The sequence below is a fragment of the Xiphophorus maculatus genome, chromosome 14 (assembly GCF_002775205.1).
Source record: "Xiphophorus maculatus strain JP 163 A chromosome 14, X_maculatus-5.0-male, whole genome shotgun sequence".
NCBI classification, from domain to species: domain Eukaryota; kingdom Metazoa; phylum Chordata; class Actinopteri; order Cyprinodontiformes; family Poeciliidae; genus Xiphophorus; species Xiphophorus maculatus.
The window spans coordinates 5901255-5923755 of record NC_036456.1 but is presented as its reverse complement, the minus strand read 5'-3'; the positions used below and the strand labels follow the sequence as shown (position 1 = coordinate 5923755).

The 22501-nt window shown below is 42.3% G+C and overlaps 2 protein-coding genes across 6 annotated transcripts; both read left to right on the top strand.

Moving 5' to 3' along the window:
* Nucleotides 1-1585: 1585 nt before the first annotated feature.
* On the top strand, nt 1586-8034 carry LOC111610887 (FH1/FH2 domain-containing protein 1-like). Its single transcript, XM_023345947.1, has 9 exons — nt 1586-3657; nt 4747-4887; nt 4995-5177; nt 5990-6109; nt 6193-6354; nt 6452-6702; nt 6801-7032; nt 7214-7322; nt 7445-8034. Exons 1-9 carry the CDS (start codon nt 3196-3198, stop codon nt 7471-7473), a joined length of 1689 nt encoding a protein of 562 aa, XP_023201715.1. The 5' UTR covers nt 1586-3195; the 3' UTR covers nt 7474-8034.
* Nucleotides 8035-8619: 585 nt separating this feature from the next.
* On the top strand, nt 8620-19684 carry LOC102230228 (heterogeneous nuclear ribonucleoprotein C-like). Of its 5 annotated transcripts, XM_023346330.1 has the most exons (10): nt 8675-8802; nt 9324-9439; nt 13319-13389; nt 13754-14025; nt 15659-15755; nt 15890-15937; nt 16148-16317; nt 16797-16910; nt 17977-18128; nt 18703-19684. In XM_023346330.1, the coding sequence occupies exons 3-10, from the start codon at nt 13385-13387 to the stop codon at nt 18787-18789; spliced, it is 945 nt and encodes a 314-aa protein (XP_023202098.1). In that variant the 5' UTR covers nt 8675-8802; nt 9324-9439; nt 13319-13384; the 3' UTR covers nt 18790-19684. The 5 variants fall into 5 exon arrangements, with proteins under 5 accessions (XP_023202100.1, XP_023202099.1, XP_023202098.1 ...); XM_023346331.1 differs by having other exon boundaries at nt 8674-9439; nt 16797-16898; XM_023346329.1 differs by lacking the exon at nt 9324-9439.
* The last annotated feature ends 2817 nt before the right edge of the window (nt 19685-22501 follow it).

The window sequence follows — 22501 nt, the reverse complement described above, 5'->3', positions numbered from 1 at the left end:
CATTTATTGAAGGCCTGCTTGAAGTGCTCTGTTGGGAACTGATGCCACTGTTTTGCTCCCCTCACTGTGGATTTAGTGTTTCTCACTCTGAAAAATGTGGTAGATCAAAGATTGCAATTTAATCAAAGGGACAATGTATGTTTAGTGCATGCAGAAAGGAAATTGCTAAAGAAATTGTTTAACTTGTGTTGTGAGGGCCAGACGGAATCAATTTTTAATCACAGGGTTTATGAGTTTGCAGAGTGTTTTACATTATTGTGTATTGAGCATTATGTGAACTTTATGGGTGTGTTTAGGAAACTGTTAAAGGACCGACGCTTGAATTGAGAGCAATATTCAGAGAGCATGTGGATCTAATGGAATAAAGATTTTTCCATTTCACCTTCCCTCCTGCTCACTGTGAAGATGATGGAAATCAACCTTTGTGTGTTAAAAGATGCGTCTTTCAAATAGTCTTGGTTTAAGTGAAATAGTTGCTGGGGAAAAAAAATGTTGTGTTTTGATGCAAAAAATTGAAATGTTGCGTTCCCTCCACCTTTGCTTTGGAAAACGTCTTAAAAGTGGTTCTGTGAACCCTTAAATCATCTTTCCCAAAGAAAGGCGCATACCTACTGGACATGGAATTGCAGGTCACTGCTGCCACATGCATTGAATACGTGCTGCGAGGCAATGTGGTACGCCGGTATGTCATTGTCTTTGAGGAAAATGAGACGTTTACTTGAAGCAAAACGGTGCACGGTTGAAGTGTTGAGTAGTGCGAGCTCGTCTCGACAGTCACTGTGGAGACGCGTAAAGTTTTCAAGACGACAATAATGGCGTCGTGTTAAAAAAGAAATGAGACCAGGCTTGAGTTTTACGAAACTACATTTAAACATGTTGGAAGAGCGTCCCTTTTCAAGCTGACCTTTCTCACGACGAAACCAAAGTTCAGTTTTTTTGACCCTGACATTTTAAAAACCCTCAAACATGCAGCAATTACATGTGATTTTTGTCTTGATCGTTATCTTGGCGCTGTTAAGGGTCGACCTACAGTCGGTTCAGTAGCCATGTAGGGACCCGCAATAGAGAGGAAGAGGGGAGGAGGGGAAAGAGTGGCCAGCATTTATTTAAACAGCCACTACCGCACAGAGACACAGAACATCCTCGCATCCCGAAAATTGCTTTTTCCCACAGAAAACGTGTCCCTTTCTGTAAGGGCGCCGCATCGTCCCCGCAACTCTGCAGCTGCACTTATCGGGTCTGGTAGCTGGAGCCTAGCCAAAACAAGTCTGTCTGTTTATTTGTGAGTAAAAGCTGTCTTTGTGGAGGCGGAAGAAGTGAAACTTTAGACACTCCCAAGACAAGCAGCGAATATGTATATTTGGGAGCAGACTTTTAAAATGCCGTGTTGATAAATAAATGCCTAAACGGCATTAAGTCTTGCAAATGGAGCTCATTTTGACTGAATTCTCCCATGAGTCCTGCTGCCGCCAGCAGACAGCAGGGCTACTGAGTGAGATAAAGTGTAATTAGGGGAGACCTAATGGCTGAGGGAGGGATCCTCATTAAGGTTGCATGTGGACCATGCGAAAGACCCTTGGGGACAAACCAAATACTGTTTTAGAAACCCGTTCTAGACAGTCCAAAAGTCTTTTCACATTTTGCCTCACAAACTTTTAAGTATTTTATTGGTATTTAATGCGATAGACAAGCACTGAGAAGTTTCTTTGTGTCTACAAATGGAATCAGAAAATTGTGGCATCCTGTTGAATTCAGTCGCCGTGTGCAAATATTTTGCATAGCCACCGTTACATCGATAGAAACGCAGCCATAAGAGGTCACAAGCCAGTGATTCCTCGTACCAGTCCCACGTCTGGAAAATGCAGAGGGTTGTGTCAGGAAGGAAAATCCAACATACAATCTAAACCTGATCAAATACGTGACTCACAAACATCAATTCTGTACGGGATTGGTTGAGGCCAGGGTCAATAATGCCCTGAAACGTCGGCATCGTTAGCATCTACTGCAGTGAGACTCCATCTGATAGACAAAATATACTATTTATGTGAGATTATGACATGTGGAATGTAATACTCATAATATTATGCACACTGACGATGCATTGGAAGCCCTGTACTTCGATCTTTTGCACCAGTAACTAGCTTCCCCGTCGTGTTTTGCATGGTCTCACCTGACTAGACCTTGCTTGCAGTATCCTTCACCTGGCTTTCTTTCAAAACAAGTAACTAGTACTGATGTGACAATAGCGTTGTACTGCTTTGAAAAGAATGTTTCCTGCATATTTGGAGCAATCCTGCCCATAAAAAGTTCACCGCCCTACTTAAAAAAGAACTTATGTAAGAATAATATGTCTTCATAAAACTGACAGAGGAAATTGCTTGAAAGCAAGATGTGCTCTTCTGTGTGTGTGTTAACTAAAGAGGACGGAAGTAACAGATCTAAAGAAGGAGATAAAGAGGCTTGTGTATACACCATGATACCAACACAAACAGGAGATTCGGCCTCGATAAGGAAATGAAGGAAAAGGGCGCAGCTCAAATAAACCATAACCGATGCGCCAGTGCATCCCTCGCCCTCGTCGCTCTCCAACCGAAATGCTCGCTGGACACACACGGGGAGATGAAAGTCAGAGGGCAGCTGCGGAGGCATTTCTGAAAGAGCAGCAGGGAAAGGCATTCCGTGAATGTTCTCATCAGAGTTGGAATCAGGACTTAAACACAGCCCATCAAGGCTCACAAGAATTCTCTGAGGTTGCAGAGCTCTGCTGCAAAAGAACAACAGCGGACGTTTAGGTCAGACGCTTCTCATCTGAGGGAACAAACGTGACACCCGAGGCAATTACAGGTTACGGTGGAGTGAGGATCGGCCAGAGGTGGCTCAGAAATTGGGACTCTGGGTGTGGGAGCTCTGCGCTCCTGTGGTGGACAAGTGAGGCAGAGCATCCACAGATGTTCAGATGGAGATTTAGTGTCTGTGAGGTGGAGGCTGACTGCGCAGTGAGAAGAGACAGTACAGGAAAAGCAAGGAGTTCTTTTTCTGTGAGGAATGAAGGGCACGGAAGACAAGGTCTGGTAGATCCTCAACGAGACTTTCGTTCATTTTCAGGATGAAGAAGAGGTATGCCTTTTGGAGTCAGCTGAGGAAAAAGTAACTTCTTTGAGTTTTTTATAACACGTTCATTTCTTAGAGATACCAATGAAGGAATCGGATCAAATCAAAGACCTGACCTGGGATTTTGACCAATCCTGGGACTCGATCATTAAACCGGCCGCGTGCCTTTGCCTCAACACCTTGGATTTCTCTGACCTCTTCGATGAAGACGACAGTGAAGAGGACGAGCAGCTCCTTACATCACCACCAAGTCAACACCTGTCCGTGGCACCTCCTCCGCCACCTCTTCCGCCACCTCTTCCACCACCTCTTCCTCCGCCTCCCGTTTTACCTTCACCATCTAAAGGTGCAGGGATTAAGAGCCACACCCTGAAGCTTCACTGGAGGGAGCTCCAGAACCTGACCCCGCTTCCCAGGATGACCCGCTTTGGGAAGCAGACTATATGGGCCGGGCTGGAGCCAGTGCAGTTGGACACGAACCGTCTGGAGTATTTGTTTGAGTCTAAGACCACCAGCACCAGTTTTATGGTGGCTTCTGGGCGGCAGGTGAGGATGATAAAAACCCTTGAAACCAGGACTACTGTAATGGCTTCTGTCCGTTTCTAAGTGTTTCATGAAAAGACAAAATGGCAAAGGGTGTTACTGTCAACCAAGCGTAAGCAATCTGCTTATGTCAGTCCCAACAGATGATTTAGTAAGTCTCTATGTGTGTTGAGGGTTGGATGTAGCAATAGCTGAGTTTCCATTACAAATGTGCACAAAAACTTGTTCCACTAATTTCAAAAATACACGATTTCGTGTTTCCATTAAAGCAGCAGTATGGAAGCCTTATAAAAATGTGTTTCTTCCATATTTGTTGAAACTGTCACCATGTTTGGCAGTTTTATATGGTTTTTGAAGTCAGTTGATCAATAAAAATGGCTTGTAGTCATCGGCAGCTATTAAGTTTAGTGAAAATCCAGTCAAAATCAAAAAGCTGTCATGACAGTAATCTTGTAACCATTACTTTTTCAGTTAAATTCAGTGTAACTGGGTCATTCAATTTGTGGTAGGCGTATAAGTGAATGATTTTAAAGTCAATGCAGCAAAATGGTGATGTTTGAAGATTCATCACCAGGTACATTTCCAATGTTCAGATTTTGTGTGTTTTTTGTATTCTTTAAATTTAGGTCGAAACATTGTTGTTGTTGTTTTGGGTTTTTTTTTTTAGGAAACATTAGTTCAAACATATGGAAGCCCATTCATTCCACTTTGATGAAAGCAATAAATAAATTTGTATCTCACAGTTATGATTTAGGTATGTCGTTATGAGATACCCTTTAGGTGAAAGTCATAATTATTAGGATGTTTTTCAATCTTATGAGAACTTATAATGATGAGAAACTATCTCATTAAGAGATAGTCATAGTCATGTCATGCTTACTGGAGTCAAGTTGTTGTTTTTTTAAAATAGTGGCAGAAATTGGTATCCATACCCTTTGAAGGATTTATGTGATTTATAAAATGACGCAAGCATCCAAATATAGACCTAATTATAAATTATAAAGCATCGAAATCTATGTGTCGCAATCAAAAGGCAGTCAAAGAAACATGATATCGCATCGTAACAGTGTGTTGCCTGTTTCTCTTCAACAGAAACAGTCGTCTATTTCAGTGCTGGGCATGAAGCGCAGTAACATCATAACCATCGCCCTGAGCAGCCTGCCTCCGCCTCGCCTCCTCCCTCCTGCTATCTACAGCATGGACAGCAGCGTGCTGGACAGAGAGGACCTTCAGGTACACCGGCCCTGTGTATTTGACCTTTAAACTTTTGTTCTGACAGGGCGTTTACGTTGCTCTCTCCAGCACGAGTTTGAACTGTTTTCACATTTCCTCTATAACAGCGACTGGAAGCTCTGATCCCAACAGAGGAAGAGCTTTGCCTGATCAACGAAGCCAAGGCCCAGAACCCCCACGGTTCCCTGGCCCAGGCTGAACTGTGCCTGCTCACTCTGGGGGAAATACCTCACCTGAGTACAAGACTTCAGCTCTGGACCTTCGCTCTGGACTACGACTCCTTGGAGAAGGTAGACAGAAACAGCGGCACCTGCTGTGACTCTCACTTTGACTGATCTCAGAATGGTACGAAAATGTGGCTCTGCTGCTTCTTCCAACGTCCAAAGATTAAAAAAAAAAAAAAACACAGAACCTTCTGGCTCATCTACAGTACCGTTAAAAACCATATATCCCGATTAAGTTATTTTCACATTTCACCCACAAAATCCAATGTATTTTAGATATGGACCAGCAAAAAAAACACACAATTTACAAAAAAAAGTGTCACACTCAAATTAAAATCCAGTAAAAGGACTACAAGTAACCTAATTGCTAAGTTAACACTCAACAACTAAAACAACAAGTTGTTGCTAACTGCAAATAGATCTCATATGTCACTGGAAATGCTTATGCTATGCCTTGTATCGAGGGCTGCTTTCTTTATAGATTTTGTCTTAAAAAACAACTTGCTTCCAACAAGCTTCTAACTCTAAACCAAACAAGAAACGAATCCGCTTGCCTGTTAGCAAGCTGCTAATGGCAACTAGCAACATATTCCAGCGACATGTTCTGCTCACATGGTTTCCTCTGACCGGAACATCTTGTCGCACCTCGTGTCGTTGTTGTGGGGAAAATCTTGTATAGAGCACAACTCCTAAAGCCAACCAGGACCGAAACTCTTGTCACATATTTCGGTTGTGAAACTTTTTAAAAACTGATACACCAAGTCGTGTGAGTCTATATAAAATCCTTGACTGTAACAACTAATGAGTACTTCTGCCAGGAACAGTGTGCTTTCTAGTTCCCACAATGCCCTCTGTATGTGTGTCCGTCCATTTAATAGGAAATCGCTGAGCCTCTGTTCCACCTCAAGCTGGCCATGGAGCAGCTGGCCACCAGCCAGACCTTCAGGTGCATCCTAGCGACCGTGTTAGCCATCGGTAACTTTCTCAACAGCTGTAAGGTGAGCGAGCGCAATTGTTAGTTTCATTTTTCATTTCTACTTAATTTCATTCATGCTTGACAAGAGATTTCATCTCCCCCAAGGCCCGTGGCTTTGAGCTGAGCTACCTTGGAAAGCTGTCCCAGGTGCGGGACACGCACACACGCCAGCCGCTGCTGCACCACGTCTGCGTGCTCCTGCTGCAGCTCTACCCACAATCCTCTGACCTCTACTCTGACATCACCGCCGTCACTAAAGCCGGCAAGGTGCGCACCGTGGGAGATAACTACAAAAAACCCCCGAAAAGGTTAATACTTAAACAAAGTCACATTTGGTGCTGAAAGGTTTCCCTCATCTCTGCAGTGTGACTACTCTCTAGTCCAGTCCAACTTTGCGCAGCTGGAGGCCATGTGCAAAGCATCATGGGAGCAGTTGAAGGTTCTGGAAAAGGCTGAGGAAAAGAGGAAAGGAGGAAAAGGGGATAAGCGGAAAGGGAAAGACGTGGAGATGTTCGCTCCAGAGGGTTCGCTCCGTCACAAACTGCCCAAGATCCTGAAAGAGTGCGAGGAGCGGCTGAAGGTCCTGAGAGCCGTCCACCGTCGGGTTGTCAACAGGCACGCTGCACACGTTTACCACACACCGAACGTTGAACGTCTTCGCCCGTGATTTAGAACTTATCGCTTTTCCTGCCGTTTGTCTTTCCTTCTTCAAGGTTCCACTCGTTCCTCATGTTCCTGGGTTACTCCCGAGCCATGGTGCGAGACACCAGAGCGGAGGACTTCTGCAGGACCATCAGCAACTTCTCGCTGGAGTACCGGTCCACGAGGCAGGCCGTCCTCCTGCAGAGGGAGCGGGAGAGGGAGCGGCAGAAGATCGGAGGTGAAAGCCCGGGGCCCAGCACGCCTGTGGGCAGGAGGAAAGGTCATCTAACTCCAGCGTCACAGGTTTGTGTTTCAAACACTCCCAAACCAAACCATTCGACACATTTACCTGTTAAAGGGACAATTTGGCAGAAACATGTGGGTGCAGAGGGAAATTAACCCAGGGCCATGTGAAATATAGAATCTTTGAACAGTACCTCTCTTCTACAAGATCTGAATAAACTACTTTTGATCCGCCATGCAGGAAAGCGACGAGCAAAGCCGCCTGGAGGAAGTGCTGAGAACGCCGGAGTCCGTTCCGAAGAGGGATGGAACTTTACCACGAAGCCGCCGACGGATGGCTGACATCAAAGGTATTTCACACTTTTTTTTACAATTTTTTTTAACTCTTACTTTGATCAATTTGTCTGCTTAATTTAACGTGAGTTTTACTATATGATTTGTTGACTTGAGTGCTCATTTGTTTCTATTTCAGATTCGTTTTCAAGAAAACTGAAAGCATGACCTTGCCGACGTTCCCTTTTAGTCACTGGAGAAAGTTATTTATGATGTTGCCGTTACACTGAACTGCTGATCTCTTATGTTCCCATATTTTACCGCGTTTCGCTGCAGAGCTTTTGTGGAATACATGGGAAGCTTTGCGTTGAGGATCAATTTTGTCATTTGCATGAGACAAACCATTGCTCTTGTTGTTTTTATAAATAGCTAAATTAAAGTTAGATTGGGAAAAAAAAAAGTATCCTTATGAAGAAAAGCTGATGCTAATAGCTTAGATTTCAATCCGTTTTCGACTATCAAGCTAAAGCAACAGCTAAAGCCAGATGTTTACATCGACATATTTTTTTCTCGCTGTCTGGTACTTAATGCAATAACGTTTTTCTGTTTTCACTCAAAAATATCACCACCTTTGTGTGATAGCAAGAAATGTGCATTTGTATAATATTTTAATTTGCATTTAGCGGTCATAAATTGCTGTTGTTTGTAATAAACTTCTTTTTTTTTTTAAATATGCATATTAATGTATGTGTGTTTAGAGAAAATAAATAAAATGATTTACCAAAGGAACAATACTTGTGTTGAAGCTGAGCTTTAAAGCATAAATAAAAATTAAAATGCCCTTCTGTATTCTAAATAATAACAAGCTAATATTTAAATTTCATAGTATTTAGCAACTGCAGTCACCTGTAAAGGATTTTTTAAAACCCCGATCAATTTTATGGTAGAAATGGGCAAATCTTATCCGCATACAGAATTTATATGCAATTGTCTTGAGTGGCCAGCAGTCTTCAAAAAGTATAAAAATCATAAATTCAAATTTTGTAACCATGGCCAAGTTTAATGCTACTTTGTGGAAACGTAAATTATTTGTCAGTTTTTAAGAATCTAAAAACGGAGATGAATAATTACAAGAATAAACGCTCGATTGTTTCTAAGTCAAATTGACAAAAAAGTGCAGTCTTTAGCCTTCGTATTGAGTTTTAGTCTCCAATATTCCTGACGTTAATCGTCTTTTGTTCAGGTTTTTTGGCTTTAAACTCTCTCACGCCGTCATTTGCGTCGAGCGACAGCGGTTGACTGACACATCCGTCCAGTGTAGCAACCAATCGGTGACAGACTTTCCCAGAAGGGGGATGGCGGGGGATCCAATCAGAAGCCAGGAATACAAACGGAGGGGCGGGGCCTGCTCTGCTCACAGTGTGTGAGTCGACGCCATTTCGTGTCAGCCGGTTTCAAGGTGCTGCCTACATTCGGCGAGCAGAGCAGTAAGCGGATAAACCATCTCCCGAGTAAAACAAGCTTTCAGTTGTTCTCATTTTTAGTATTAAGGTCCTGGTGAGTATTTTTAACGATAGATTTTTCGCGCTTTTTTCGTTTTTTTTCTGAATTTTGAAGCGTCTTTGGGATTTTTTTTTTTTTTTTTTAATGTTATTTTTTTTTTATTGCTATTTTTCCTGGCTGGTTTTCCCGAGACTGTGTTGACTGGCTGGCTGGCTGGCTGGCTGGCAGGCTGGCTTGACTGTTATGGCGTACATTTTGTGACGGCAGTAGCAAACTAGTTTGCTGTAACATTCCCCTCGGTGTCTTTGCTCCGTTTTTCCTATTTTAAACCCCCATTTTTCAGGCATGTTGTGTTCTCTTGTCGTGTATCTGACTGTTGGCTCGTTTTCACGGAGAGAAATGTGGAGGATTGTTCCAGGATGATCTGTACTGGTTTTTTTTTAAACCCAGCTTGCTCAATCTCTGGAATAAAAATATGTTTTTTATGTCGCTTTTTCATCAGCCAGCAAAAAAAAAAAGAAAAGGAAAAAAGGTTTACATTTCTTGACATGGTGTTTTTCTCATTTTCTTTGTAGTGATTGCTGAGGCTTTATGTTTTCCTGCAGAGGAGTGATGTCATTTTTCAGGCATTTTTCAAGGACAACATTTGAACATTTTGCACAGTCAACAAGCTGGAGTTTTCTTTGCATAGGTGCCACATATTTTGTTCCTTTTTGGCAATATTGGTATATTTAATAAAGTTTTTTTTTTCCCCAAAAGGGAAAAGTACTGTTACAGGAGAAGGTTTTTTTTTTACAGGAGAGGTGTTGAAGGGAGCTTGTGGAGTGCAATTTTGATTACCCAGTTTGTTTTTGAGCAAATCACAATAAAGTTATTTCTATTTTGAGGTGTGCAGATGTTATGACCTGAGGGCTCACTGAGCTCCAACAGGGTCTAAATAGCTCTGATACGGCGATACTTTGCTGCGTATTTGCAAATTCAGTTTGCTTATCTGTGTGAGTGTGACCACAAACAAGGTGGTTTAGCAGGCAAATCAACACTTTAACAGTACGCTCCCCCTCACCCCCAAACGATTGCATTTTCTTTCGCTTTTTCATATTTACGTAAAGTTTCACCAGCAACAGAGGCACTCTCTCTGTGTTTGTTTTTTCTATATTTTCACTATAATTATCATTTGAACGCTAAAGTGTTTGTTTTTTTAGTCCAAAACAATATGATTAGAGACAATGGATGGGGGAAAAAAATGAATGTATTAACTGGTTTGTAGTTATTCCAATGGATTATATAAGTGGAATAACTGTATCATCCCTTGTCACAAATACATAAACACGAGTTATTCCTCATATTAAGCTTGACATTATTAAAAAGATTCAAGAAGATTTCATCTACAGAACTAGACCCGTAACCAAACCGTATCCCTCTGATGGGAATTTGTACTCTATGGCTGCTCAAGCCATCGAGCATGAGCCATGCTAACTGCGGCAGCTTTCACAGTTGAAGCACCAACACTATATTCATACATACCACAGACACAGAAAGCTGAGTTCTTATAAGGATGGCCAAGTTTCAGACAATAAAATAATATAAGGCAGTTAAATATTCTTTCTTTTTTTTAATTACTGGCCATACCTGACATTTATTGTGTAATTTGGTCATTTTAGAGCTCAAATATGGGCCATTGATGAAAGATGAATGTAATGATGCCACATAACAGCATTCCTCATGTTGATATAATTTCACTATACCACATATATTGGTATATTGAGGGTTTTTAGGCAACGTTCTATAAAGTTATCACCAGTGATAGGTTGCCTGTAGTAGAAGATCCTTCGAAAGCCACACAGACCCCCCAGTTTATAACCATGTATTAAGAGTTTTATCAGCCTCTGATCAGATGGCACTCATCAGTTTGGCAATGGCGAAGATTTGTTTCCAGAGGCCGTTATTTCAGGGTCAACTGATTCAGCCGGCAGCGTTACTGTAGCTTAGCAGCAAAGCAGCTTAGCTGTCTCTTGACCAATAATTAGAGATGAACCGATCCGACATTAATATCTTAATCGAGCCCAATATTGAAAGAAAAATTGAGTATTAGAGGCAGTGTGCCTGATCCATAAGGGCAAATCTATTCAGTCTAATTTCTAGGCTTTGTACTTTGAGCAATGTTTACTAAATCTCAGATTTTTGTATCGGTATCGTAAGTGATCAGTACTATAGTGCTGTACCCTGGTGTTTGACTATAACAGTTTGGATTCAATTATTCTTAAGCTGTACTCCCTTTTCTTCGAGACATGCATTACAGAAAAGCTGACCAAACAATTCATTTAGCAAACTATCCGAGCAATGACTGACTGTCTGGATCAGTCCAAACCAAGACTGAGCTACTCCATAAACCCCATAAACTTAAGGGTTTGGAAAATAAACCCCTAAAGGAAAGTGGATGTGTCTAAATCCTGCAGATCCCTCCTTGAACCCCAACACTCCTGTCAGAATGAGAAACACCACAGCTGCTGGTCGCTCTGTCGGGTTGCCAGCTTACAGAGACGTGCAGGGCGAGAGCACAGTATTAAGCTTTGGACAGACAGTCTGCTGCTAGCATGTAATCCCTCTGCTGCTGCTGCTGCTACTTCTGGGTTACCCTGAGGCCCAGCTGGCTGCACTTCTTGCTTTTGACAAGTGATATCTGCCTCTTGCTACATGAAATAACAAAGTTTCTGTCAGCAGAAAAATGCAACGTCATCACACACCTGCTAATTCAGTCAAATAATGATTAAATCTACAACGACAACAGGATTATAGCAGAGCGCATAGAATGGCTCTGGATGTTGTGGGGGTGGGGTTTATTTTGTTTTACTGCTGCCTCCATCTGTTTCATAATTACAATGCGCACCCCCGCCCCACCGCAGTCTTACATAACTTTGTGACAACAAACTCAAAGCTCTTTACTCTTATTAAAGCTGAGGCTTCAGTGAAGCGCTGCGGAGTCTGGAGCAGACAAGAGAAGTCTCAGAACTATGCAGCTCTTTCATGCAAACAGAAGCACGACAGAGGCTGCATTATTTATTCAGCACAAACCTCAACAGGCTTGAATATATATATATATTTATTTTTTTGTTTAGGGTTGAGGGCAACTATCTGAATAATGGTTGTATTTTTATCATCCTTCCTTCAGAAATGCCAGATGTAAGGAGTGAATAACTAATAATTGTAGTCTTGACCAATCAAAAAACATATAAACCTGCTTTCATTCATCTCTGTATTCATTCTGAGATGAACTTGCAAATAGGAGGACTCTAATTTTACTCTTAATTAGCGATTCACAGATGTAAAAAAAAAATTGGGCCAATATCGTTTCTTTAATGGCCAATAACTGACATTTATTCTATACGTTTTTTTCCCAATCCTTTTGACACCATGAAAATGCATACACCACTCACACTGCTTGACTACTTTAGTTAAATGCCCCACAGTTCTGCAGTTAGTCAGTATCATTGTCACATTGCCGCACAAATACCACATGGCCAGTCTTCTGCTTTCCGCCCTCATGAAACATATAGTACACGACGGGGGACACAAATGCCAACAATTTGGAAATAAACATTGATTATTGAAATCGGTTCGGTTTTACTCATGGGACCAATACGTTAAAAATCGTACGATACGAGGGGTGCACCGGTTGCAGGTTTCTGGAAGATTACCGATCTTTAAAAAAAGGCTAACCTGACTTTTCCGATTTTGGTCAATACCGTTTTTTTGTCGAAAAGTTGATAAATATAGCAACGAAGTCGCTAAGTTGGCAACAGTAGAGTGACTATCATTAACCATGCATGAGTAAACGTGACCTGGTGGGAGGGTCTATCAGTCTGTCCTCTCTTATGGCAGAGCAAAAGGCAACAGTGTCTGGTTTTCAGACCTTTGCAGAGGTAAATGCAGTCGATGGATGAGATTGGTTTCACGTTTAAGTATCGTCCGATCACCAATTTATCGGAGCACCCCTGTTTACACCGATGTTGATGCAGAATACATCGTGCATCCCTACGATATATTTACATCGGGTGACTTCTTAAGGTAGTCAGTTGGACTGACAGGCCTACGTGATGTTGGGTACACACCAAATGTCTATAATAATGTCGACTATTGATGACTGTATTGTTTGTAAGCAATCCACATTTTCCCCTTGCACTTCCCTCCTTCTCCACCAACGCAATGTTTGTGATGATGCTAAAGATTTAGTCTGTATTCTAAAAATCCCTATGGAATACATTCGTTTTTAATCTGACAAAATACGGAAAACTTAAAGCAGCAAAATCACTTTTGTGCCGTAAAAAGTCAAACCCTATGGTGTTGTGTTTTTACAAGCACTTTTAGTGGTTTTCAAAATAAACTTCAACAAATATTCATAGTACGAATCTATAATTTTGCACCCATTAAGTATTTATTAGTAGTTAGGCTTACAAATTCTAATTAATTTGTTATTTAACTCACAATTTTCACCTTGATTTAGCCAAAGACATTAGAAAATGTAGTGGATATTTCCCTTCAGTCACTGACTCCTTCTCTCACGGGTCCTCAGGACTCTCTTCTCTCCAACAGACAGAAAGGCAGGCAGGCAGCCCTCCACCGAGCCGATAAAGACACAATGGAGTGAGTGTTGCTTTCAGACCCCGACCCTCTTCTGCTGTCCATTTCACAGATCCCTGCTTTTATTATGGTAGAGCATCTTACACACCGTTTGGGGTGTAAGAATATGCTTCCCGTGTGGGAGCCGTCTAATTTTTGCGGGAAACACTTTAGAATTGTTGAGCATATATTTTACACACTGAAACTTTATGGCCAAGTTTTAAACTAGTATCAGGTACTTGATGTTTAGCAGCTAGCTGTTAGCTCAACTTGATTTTCAAATTTTATTTAGCTCACCAGAAGAGAGAGACCTTGTACCCTCAGCGGTTCTACTATCCAAATGACGGATTTGATCAACAACAATCTGCTTTTTATCTGCCTCTCCCAGCTGGTCGTCGTCCTCCACCTCCAGCTCCATGGCGAGCAGCAACGTGACCAACAAAAACGACCCCCACTCCCTGAACTCCCGAGTCTTCATCGGCAACCTCAACACCTTGCTGGTCACCAAGGCCGACATGGAGGCCATCTTCTCCAAGTATGGCAAGATCGTGGGCTGCTCCATCCACAAGGGTTACGCCTTCGTGCAGTACTCCAACGAGAGGAACGCCAGGGCCGCCGTGTCTGGGGAGGATGGCCGGATGATCGTCGGACAGGTGTTAGGTAAGGGTAATTGACCATCAACTCTAGTTGGCAAGGGTTGGCATCCTCCATGTTTTATATGTATCCCTGCTGTAGAACCCCTAAATCAGTTGCACCACAATTTTTTATTAATCTCCGTGGAGACCTGATAATTTTCTATCCATCTTATCCAGGTGCGTTAAACTTATAAAAGACAGAAAACATGCAAGACAACAACCTCTGACTGACTTTGAACAACACCTACCCCTGAGGGGTTTCCCCAAAGGCTGCTTAATTTATTGTACAAAACAGCTGAAATGCTTAAATCATAAGGAACCAAATCCAATTTTAACCAGACAGATGGAGCTTAGATGTTCTCCCAGTGAACATGTGGCTGGGTACTCCCTTATATTAGGTCAATTGGTTAATCTAAATTGCCCTTAGGTATGAGCATGTGCGTGTACTGTCCTTTGACAGATTGACCACCTGTCCAGCGTGACCTGGTGCCTTGCCCAGTGACCTATTAGGCCATTACCGCCTATTCTACTTCTAAAATTGACACGAACACATAGCACAGAGGACATCAGTGACAGTTTTAAACAAGGACATTGTGACTCATTACCTAAGACTTGCAGATGCATGTCTTAGGCTCAGTTGCCAGAGGCATGTACAAGCAAATAGCAATTTTTCAGTTATTTTTGTCTTGTGCCACGGGCTAATCACTATTAGGAAAATATATCTGTATGTTGTAGCTGGCTAATTTAGCTGAAATAGCCGTTTGCCTTGCAGAGTCCTATTTGGTGCTAAGTTTAAAAGACTATTTCTCAGTTTTTCAGGAATCTTGGTTGTATTTCATTATCTGCTGCTCCAGTCCTAGTAGACTGAGTGTGAACTGGATTTTTCTACGGCAAAAGAAAAGATTAATAGCATCCAAATTTGACTCGTGAAATCCTTTTTCCATAGCTGTAAACCCCCAAATCAGGATTCTTCATTTTTTTTCCAAAGTGCCAAGGGCAGCACTCATCAAATGCCTACTACCAGAACTTGACTCTGTATCTTGCCTATTAATTTATTTATTGAAGGGGAGGAAATCAAAGCGAAGATTAGTCTTTTTAAGATTTTGCCTAAATGGCGTGAGCTGTAACTAACGCCTGTCTGGTCCATCATTGACATTATGACACTTCGTAGATTACAAAGGCAAAAACAATCATTATAGTGCTGAAAATGCTGGTGTCACAATTAACATTAATAATGTTAATGCCTAATTTTGTGACAAACTGTACTTCCTTTAGTATTCTGTAAAATCGAAGAGCCCAGAAAAAGACAGGATGCATCCAAGAACTTAGGTCTTCTATGTTTTATCCCAGTTTAAATTATGGTCAAACGTCTTCAGAACATCTAGAACTCGTCTAATATTTAACAGGTTCTTTTAGTTAAAGGATATCGTGTTGCTTAGAAAAAGATCCAGTGACAGAATTATTGCTCTTTTTTTCTGTTTGGCGCAACAGCCGAGTCACTCTGCTGCCCCCTAGTGCTGAATGTTAAGCATTAAAAGAAACCTTCTTATGGTATTTTTCAAGATTACAATAGAAGTTAGTCATATTGTTATACAGTTGTGATCAAATTCAAATTTGAATTTTAAAAAAGAAAAAGAAAAAAACACTCTTTCTTCTAGACGTCAGTGTTCTCCTTCCTGCAGACATTAACCTGGCAGGTGAGCCGAAGCCTCGCCGATCGAAGACGGCGAAACGATCAGCAGGAGACATGTACAGGTGCGCATCCCTGCTGCTCAGTTTCCCTTATGACAACATAGCAATATATGATTACATTTGAAATGTTTGATTTAATTGGTATGACTTCTGCTATAAGGTATAATTGTGTTTCTGTGCCGTTTTCTTCCCTGCAGTTCATCTTTTGATTTGGATTATGATTTCCAAAGAGATTACTACGACAGGTAGCGTGTTTATTTTTATTGTCGAGGATTCAATGTTCACATTCATATCGTTACACTGTCTTCAACCATTTTGCTGTCCAAATATAGCACATGCCATTGCTTCCTTTTCTCCATCCTCACCCTAAACTTAACAAACTACTGTTTAATTCGTTGAATGAGAATGTCGAAGCTTATTTGATGGCATGTAACATCATCTTCCACGGCCTTCAGAGTGTACCCGTACCAGTCTCGGGTGCCTCCTCCCGCCCCACCTCCTCTGTCACGTGCCACGGTCCCCTCGAAGCGCCCCAGGGTGAGTCTGAGCAGCGGGGGAAGCCGACGGAGCAAGGCCGCCTTCTCCTCAACCTCCGCCAAGAGCAGCCAGAGGATCTCCCGCACAAGTAGGTCCCAACGGATTCCACGAAGTGGTCAGAATTTCTACCCGTCTCCACTGCAATAAGCAAGTGGAACTGCATAAGATTGAAGAGAGACGGGAGCAGCCTGGTTCTCCAAATGAGTCTGATTTTCTGACCATCAGTAGAAAAGCTTGGTGGTGTATGGTAATGCAGTGCCAAAGTAGACTTTGTAGTTGTGACTACAACTGCAGAAATCATTTTTCCTTTGACCGTGATGGACCTTTACCTACATTTGATTGCTAACCTTAAATGTTGATTGTTTGGAAACCTGAAATCCTGCCGCACATTTCTCAAAAAGTGTCCAAAACCCCAACGAGAGCCTAATATTTCCTCAAATGTCGAACTGAACTTGGGGTTTTACTGGTCAGCAATTGTCTTAAATGCCCTAAGATTGCACAAGACAGTCATTTTGGGAGACTTTTAATGTGTATCCACACACATATTGACTGTTGTTTGTCCCACAGTGAGGACGGACGATTTACAGACCATCAAGAGAGAGCTGACACAGATTAAGCACAAGGTGGACTACCTGCTGGACAGCTTGGAGCACATGGAGAAGGACCACAGTAAGAAGTTGGGTAGGCCTGCAGATTCATATGTTACTGATGAACTAACTGCATCAATCTTCCCAGAAATGTCATTCGTTTGACCAAAAAACATAAGGTGTCCCAGTTCACTATTAGTTTATATTTCTGAGTTTTTGTAGTCTGTTCCAAGGAGTGTTTTCTTCTTCTTCTGCGAATTCCACTCAAATGGCTTTATGATATTTGCTAGTTTTTAGTGAAGTTCAGGCTGCAGAATCTTCAAGTCTTATTGTAGTTTCTCAATTAGATTTAGGTCTGAAATTTTACTAGACCATTCTAAGACATGAATATGATTTGTTCATATTAACTCTGGCTGCATGTTCAGTGTAACTTTCCTGTTGGAAGGTAAATCTCCTCTCTAGTGTCAAGTCTTCTACTTCTTTCAGGACTTCTCTGTATATATTTCCTCTCTTTATCATCCCTGACCAAGCTTGCTTAGACTGAAGAAAGTCATCTGCACCACCTGATGCCTCATCCACCTTCTTTTAACCTCAATAATGAGATTTTCAGGGTGAAAGCGGCTTGATTTCTTTGTCTGACCAGTCTATCTTATTCCATTATTTAAGCCTATCCAATAGCTTTTACCATAATAGAGAGGTTACACAGCACAGTAATTACAGTAAAATCATACTTTTACAAACGTTCCCAAGAAAGACATGAAATGCCTTGAGACACTACAATCAAAATACAAAATTCAAATTAACCACCTCAAAAACCTTTTACGTTTTAGAAACATTACAAAAGAGCATAACAAAATATCGTAAAACACAAAATCTCAACAATTTCAAAGATAAATTAAAAACAAACCATTAAAGTATAAATCTACCCATTCCATCAATTCAGTAATCCTTCATTATCTATTAAAATGTCTTAAAATGTCCATGATCAGCAACGAAAGCCAGCATGACATTGGTTAGCTGGGTCCAACATGGATTGTATTTGTTAGGTGATGTTCTCCACAGAGCACTAAGCTCATAAATATTTCAAATTCATAAATCTCTTTATTTAATTTTTATGTTTTCTAATTGGTTGGATCCATTTTCCTCTCCTTTTCACACAGAGATTAAAAGCTCCAAGCCAGAACCCGGCGAGGTGTCTCCGCTCAACTCGTCTACTTCCAGCAAGAAGGAGGGTAGCCTGAAGAGAGCCAGAGGGAGCCAGGAGATGAACGACTCGGAGGAGGACGGAGACCTGCTGGAGGATGAGGACGAGGTGAGCCCAATTATTCTACTGCATTTTTGTAGCTCCGTTTTCCTTTAAAAACCCTCCCGCGGTCTCAGCCATCCATTTTCTTACACCCTTGTCCCTAGTGGGGTCGGGAGGTGCTGGTGTCTATCTCCAGCTAACGTTTCGGCCGAGAGGCGGGGTCCACCCTGGACAGGTCGCCAGTCTGTCGCAGGGCAACACAGAGACAGACAGGACACACAACCATGCACACACACACTCACACCTAGGGAGAATTTAGAGAGAACCTGCGAATCACGAACCTGACAGTCATGTTTAGGGAGAACAGGGAGAACATGCAAACTCCATGCAGAAAGACCCCGGGCGGGAATTGAACCCAGGACCTTCTTGCTGCAAGGCAACAGTGCTACCAACTGCGCCACTGTGCAACCCCCCGAAACCAAACAAACAAAAACTTTGTAATAACGCACATGAGGTCCGGAGCGCCCGAACGCACGTGACTCCGTCTATCAAGACCACGGGATGGTTTTAATCACCCAGTTCTCTTCTTCTTCTCCTCTGTTACGTTGCATTCTTTTTTTTGTCCCGCTTCTCTTCGCAGGTGAAAAGCAGAGGGCGAGACGAGGACGACGGCGAGCAGGAGGAAGGGGAGGACGACGGCGACAGCACCAACGGAGACGAGTCCTGAACGGGTCACGGAGAGAACAACACCGACCCGTGCAAAACAAGTCGCGTGTTCAACTTTCTCCACACCACAGTGATCTGCTCGTTTCTGCCGAAGTGATAGAATTTTTTTTTTACACGGCTTTGACTTCCCACAGATTAGAAGTGAATTCCTCTTTTTCTTTCTTTCCTTTTCTTTTTGTTATGTTTCGTGTGTTTCCTCTGAATGGCCCTCTGCTGCTAGTAGACAAGTATGGTTTTCCAACATTTGGTGAAAATCGAAGTTGGGCAGATGAGAAATGTAAATTATTTCATGTTTGGGAATTTTGCTGCGTGTTTTGCCAGAAATGTCTAAGTTTTTAGGGTCATGGTCATAAAACAACACTTCCTCACTGACCCATCTGCCAGCATCATGCCGTTCTGTGCGACTTCTTCATCACTGAGCGATAGTAAGATTTACTGTACAACAACAAGAACTGCTCGCCGGTTTTCTCATACATTTTTATTCACCTAAAATATCTCTGTTTTCTCGCATGTGTTCTGTTTTGTTAGTTGATTATTTAAATGCCTTTTGTTTTTCACTGTTGACTTGGAACAAAATGATATAAAATTGCTGCGACCATATTTCTAAATCCGTCAAAAAAGAAAAACCTGCTAATCCTGCTGCAATGCTGCATCCCAACCAGCAGGTGGCAGCCTGCACCAACTACAAGATCACAATGACCTGTTTGTGTTCCTCAGACAATCGCTCCTCATTTTTGCTCCTAAGATAAAAACGTGATCGCGCACATAGTCCACCCTTCCTCCCTAGACAAATCCTGTTTTAAAATGTCTTTTAACCAGAACTGACCTCGGTCCAACTCTGTTGACTTCCATATTCCTTCTTGACGTCACAGGCAAATAAACGTGTTGAAGTTTGATCCTGTTCTGATTTGTTTTCGTTGTGTCCTGTTGTTGGCGCTTCATTTCTGTGAGAAACACGGTTATGCAACAGAATGTGAGCGTAAACAGCAGGGACGTCCCGATGCGATCCCAGGAATCGCCTCAGGGTTCAATCACAGCGTCTTTAAAAGATCGCCGTGAGGATGCATTCCTGCTTGGTCCACTTTAATCAAAGTCCATTTTCTTCGCCTCGCTTCGTTTGGGGAGATGTGAACGTGCAATTGAAGTCTGGTCCGCCTAAAAACAAAGTCTAGGTTTTGGTTCAGTTGAAGTGAACTCTGGTGCAGTTAGAACGCTTATTAAACATGAATGCAGCCACGCCGGAGACCATTCCAAAAGCAGTAAGCGGACTACAACATGGGGCATTCTGGGTAAATGTAGCCTAAACAAACTCACAAGTCTAGCGCTAGCAGATTAACTAGCTTGCAGTCTTTTGCCAGACACAAAAAAAATCCGACAACTGCTTAAATCTGACACTACTCCACTTTTGTCTAGCGTTTGTGAAGAAGGAATTTGCTCTCATGTCTTCTTCAGAGGTTTTCATGTTATTTCCTTCAGTACTTCTTGGTGTAGCGCCACCACAGGCGAGAGGGTGACAGAACAGCTTGCTCAAAGGGTTTGGTTCGGTTGAGACGGTGAAGTGTGAAAGCGAGCTGCTCATAACCGTAGATAAGCATAGGAATGTAGATATACTGGTAAACTGAGAACTTTTTTTTTTTTTTTTGCCTTTTTGCTGGTGTCATGTTACTTATTCTGCATCAGGAGAGCAGTGAGTGCACAGAGCAACTGAAACACTGGTTTTCAACGTTTGACATGCAAAAGAAAATGGTACGTTTATGAAGTTCAAGTAACGTTTCCATAAGTTTTATCTGTCAGTGATTAAATGGAACTTAACCAAAATATGTTACGAGCCAAATTTCCAGAGTGGAAGCATGCTAGGGCTATCTTAGCATGCTAGGGCTATCTTATCTTAGCATGCCAGCACTTTGTTAGCATGCTAGCTCCATGTTAAGAGTGCCACATTTACGGAATCACTTCCGCAAAATGTGAGAGTATGAAAAATGGTGACGATGTGTTTTGACTAAGACTGTTTAGAAATTAATCATAACCGTGAACATTTAGGAGAGGCGTTTTCAGGACATAGCAGTTTTCAAAAACAAGCTAAACGAGCTAAATAAACGCACTGAGATAAAAGCTATTAGCCATTTTGTAAAGTCTGACAGCAGCTTGGTCCCACAGCAAAGTGCTCTTATGAACACGAAAGAGGTGAACATTTTAAAGTGGTAAATATAGTTCATACATCTCCCCAGATCTGTCTGTTTCCATCTTTCATAAGTAGGCGTATAATTTTGGAAGCAGCACTTCCTGAGTTGTAAACAACAAGGATAAAATTGCATAGGGCCCAGTTTGTAGGCTGCAGACCACAACTTCACTCCTGCATATATTTATACACATTCTGGCCGGCGTACACAAGCCGAATTGTGAATTATGCAGCGCAGCGTAGCACAGAATCCAGCTTCGGCTTTTATTCACTCCTTATAATGAGCGATTGTCAGGAAACGTCCAGTATTTTAACACATTTTACCCTCTTGCCTAATAAACGCCTCCTTACAGCGACGCAATATGCTGCCAGAAATCTTTGGAGGAACTTGGAGAAAGAAACAGGAGGAGGAGGGGGTGAAAAAAAATCAAAGCGGGATGCCAAGAGGCGAGAACTAAGTCGATAAGAAGCGTTCTTCTCGCAGGGTGAACTGTGATTAACAGGGGAAGGGGAGAGAATGAGAGCAGGGATGAACAGGCCACAGAGGAGCAGGGACAGATGGAGGGGCAGCCAACAGATGGAGAGAAGGCAGAAAGAGTGGAAAAGATTTCTGGCTACTCGCTCGGGTGGGGGGGGAGCTGAAGAATGTGGAAATGGTGTAACAGTTGGAGCAAACCCTCGCAGGGCTGAGGCCTCTGTTTGCTACACTGCTGGATGCTCTTTCACTGCACAGCTAACCTGACAAAACAGGGATGTTTACAACAGCCTGGAGTCACTGGACATCCTTTAAAGAAGCAGCGTCATGTGAAATTAACTTTTTCTCCATGGCAACCATTCAGCTCTGCAGAACGCCTGGGTGGACCTGGCCCCTCCCCTTTCGATGACACAGCTCCTCCTCTGAGCTGCAGTTTCCAAGTTTCGGAGCTTCCGCGTCACAGAGCAGCCCTCTCTCCCCCGCGACTCCTCCACTCAGCTCCTTCAGACTAGCCAGCAACGATCGGCAAACATCTGCTGAGCTCATAATACGAACTACTTCTCAGTGCAACGCTGGCATAAAGGGTTAATAGAAGAACGATGTCGTGATGACTTCCTGAAGGTGGAGTTTCAGAAAGAGGAGGAGCTTTCTTTTTTTTTTTTTAAAGAGACAGAGGCCCAATTTCATGGCATCAAATTACAAAGTAAAATTTCTCTTAAGTCATATTTGATACATATAGCATTTTTAACAATGGAAGTTATCATAATTACTTGATGTGCTTAGAAAACAAAAAATACTGCCCCTTAAAAATCAATTGAGAGGTTTGAAACCTCAGAGGGAACCCACATGAGGTGATGTCAGATCACACTGGGTCTGATCAGATGACTTCTCAGACCCGGCGGGCCATCTCGCATATCAGTAGCGCGACCGCATGACAACTTCAGAAATCATGGCAAGGCAATGCACACTAGGAGCATGAGATTCTGCCGAGGTGGAAGGCTTTTTGATCTGGAGCTCTCGCGGCAACAAGCTCCGCCCACAAATGCATATTTCTCACAA

What these genes read in the sequence shown, in the direction of transcription:
- LOC111610887 (XM_023345947.1), top strand. Translation starts at nt 3,196, where the DNA reads ATGAAGGAATCGGATCAAATCAAAGACCTGACCTGGGATTTTGACCAA. An exon ending in ACTTTCTCAACAGCTGTAAG is followed by an intron (nt 6,110 to 6,192) that starts GTGAGCGAGCGC and finishes ATCTCCCCCAAG; the next exon opens with GCCCGTGGCTTTGAGCTGAG. An exon ending in CCGTCACTAAAGCCGGCAAG is followed by an intron (nt 6,355 to 6,451) that starts GTGCGCACCGTG and finishes TCATCTCTGCAG; the next exon opens with TGTGACTACTCTCTAGTCCA.
- LOC102230228 (XM_023346329.1), top strand. An exon ending in TCAGCAGGAGACATGTACAG is followed by an intron (nt 15,756 to 15,889) that starts GTGCGCATCCCT and finishes TCTTCCCTGCAG; the next exon opens with TTCATCTTTTGATTTGGATT. An exon ending in GGACCACAGTAAGAAGTTGG is followed by an intron (nt 16,911 to 17,976) that starts GTAGGCCTGCAG and finishes CTTTTCACACAG; the next exon opens with AGATTAAAAGCTCCAAGCCA.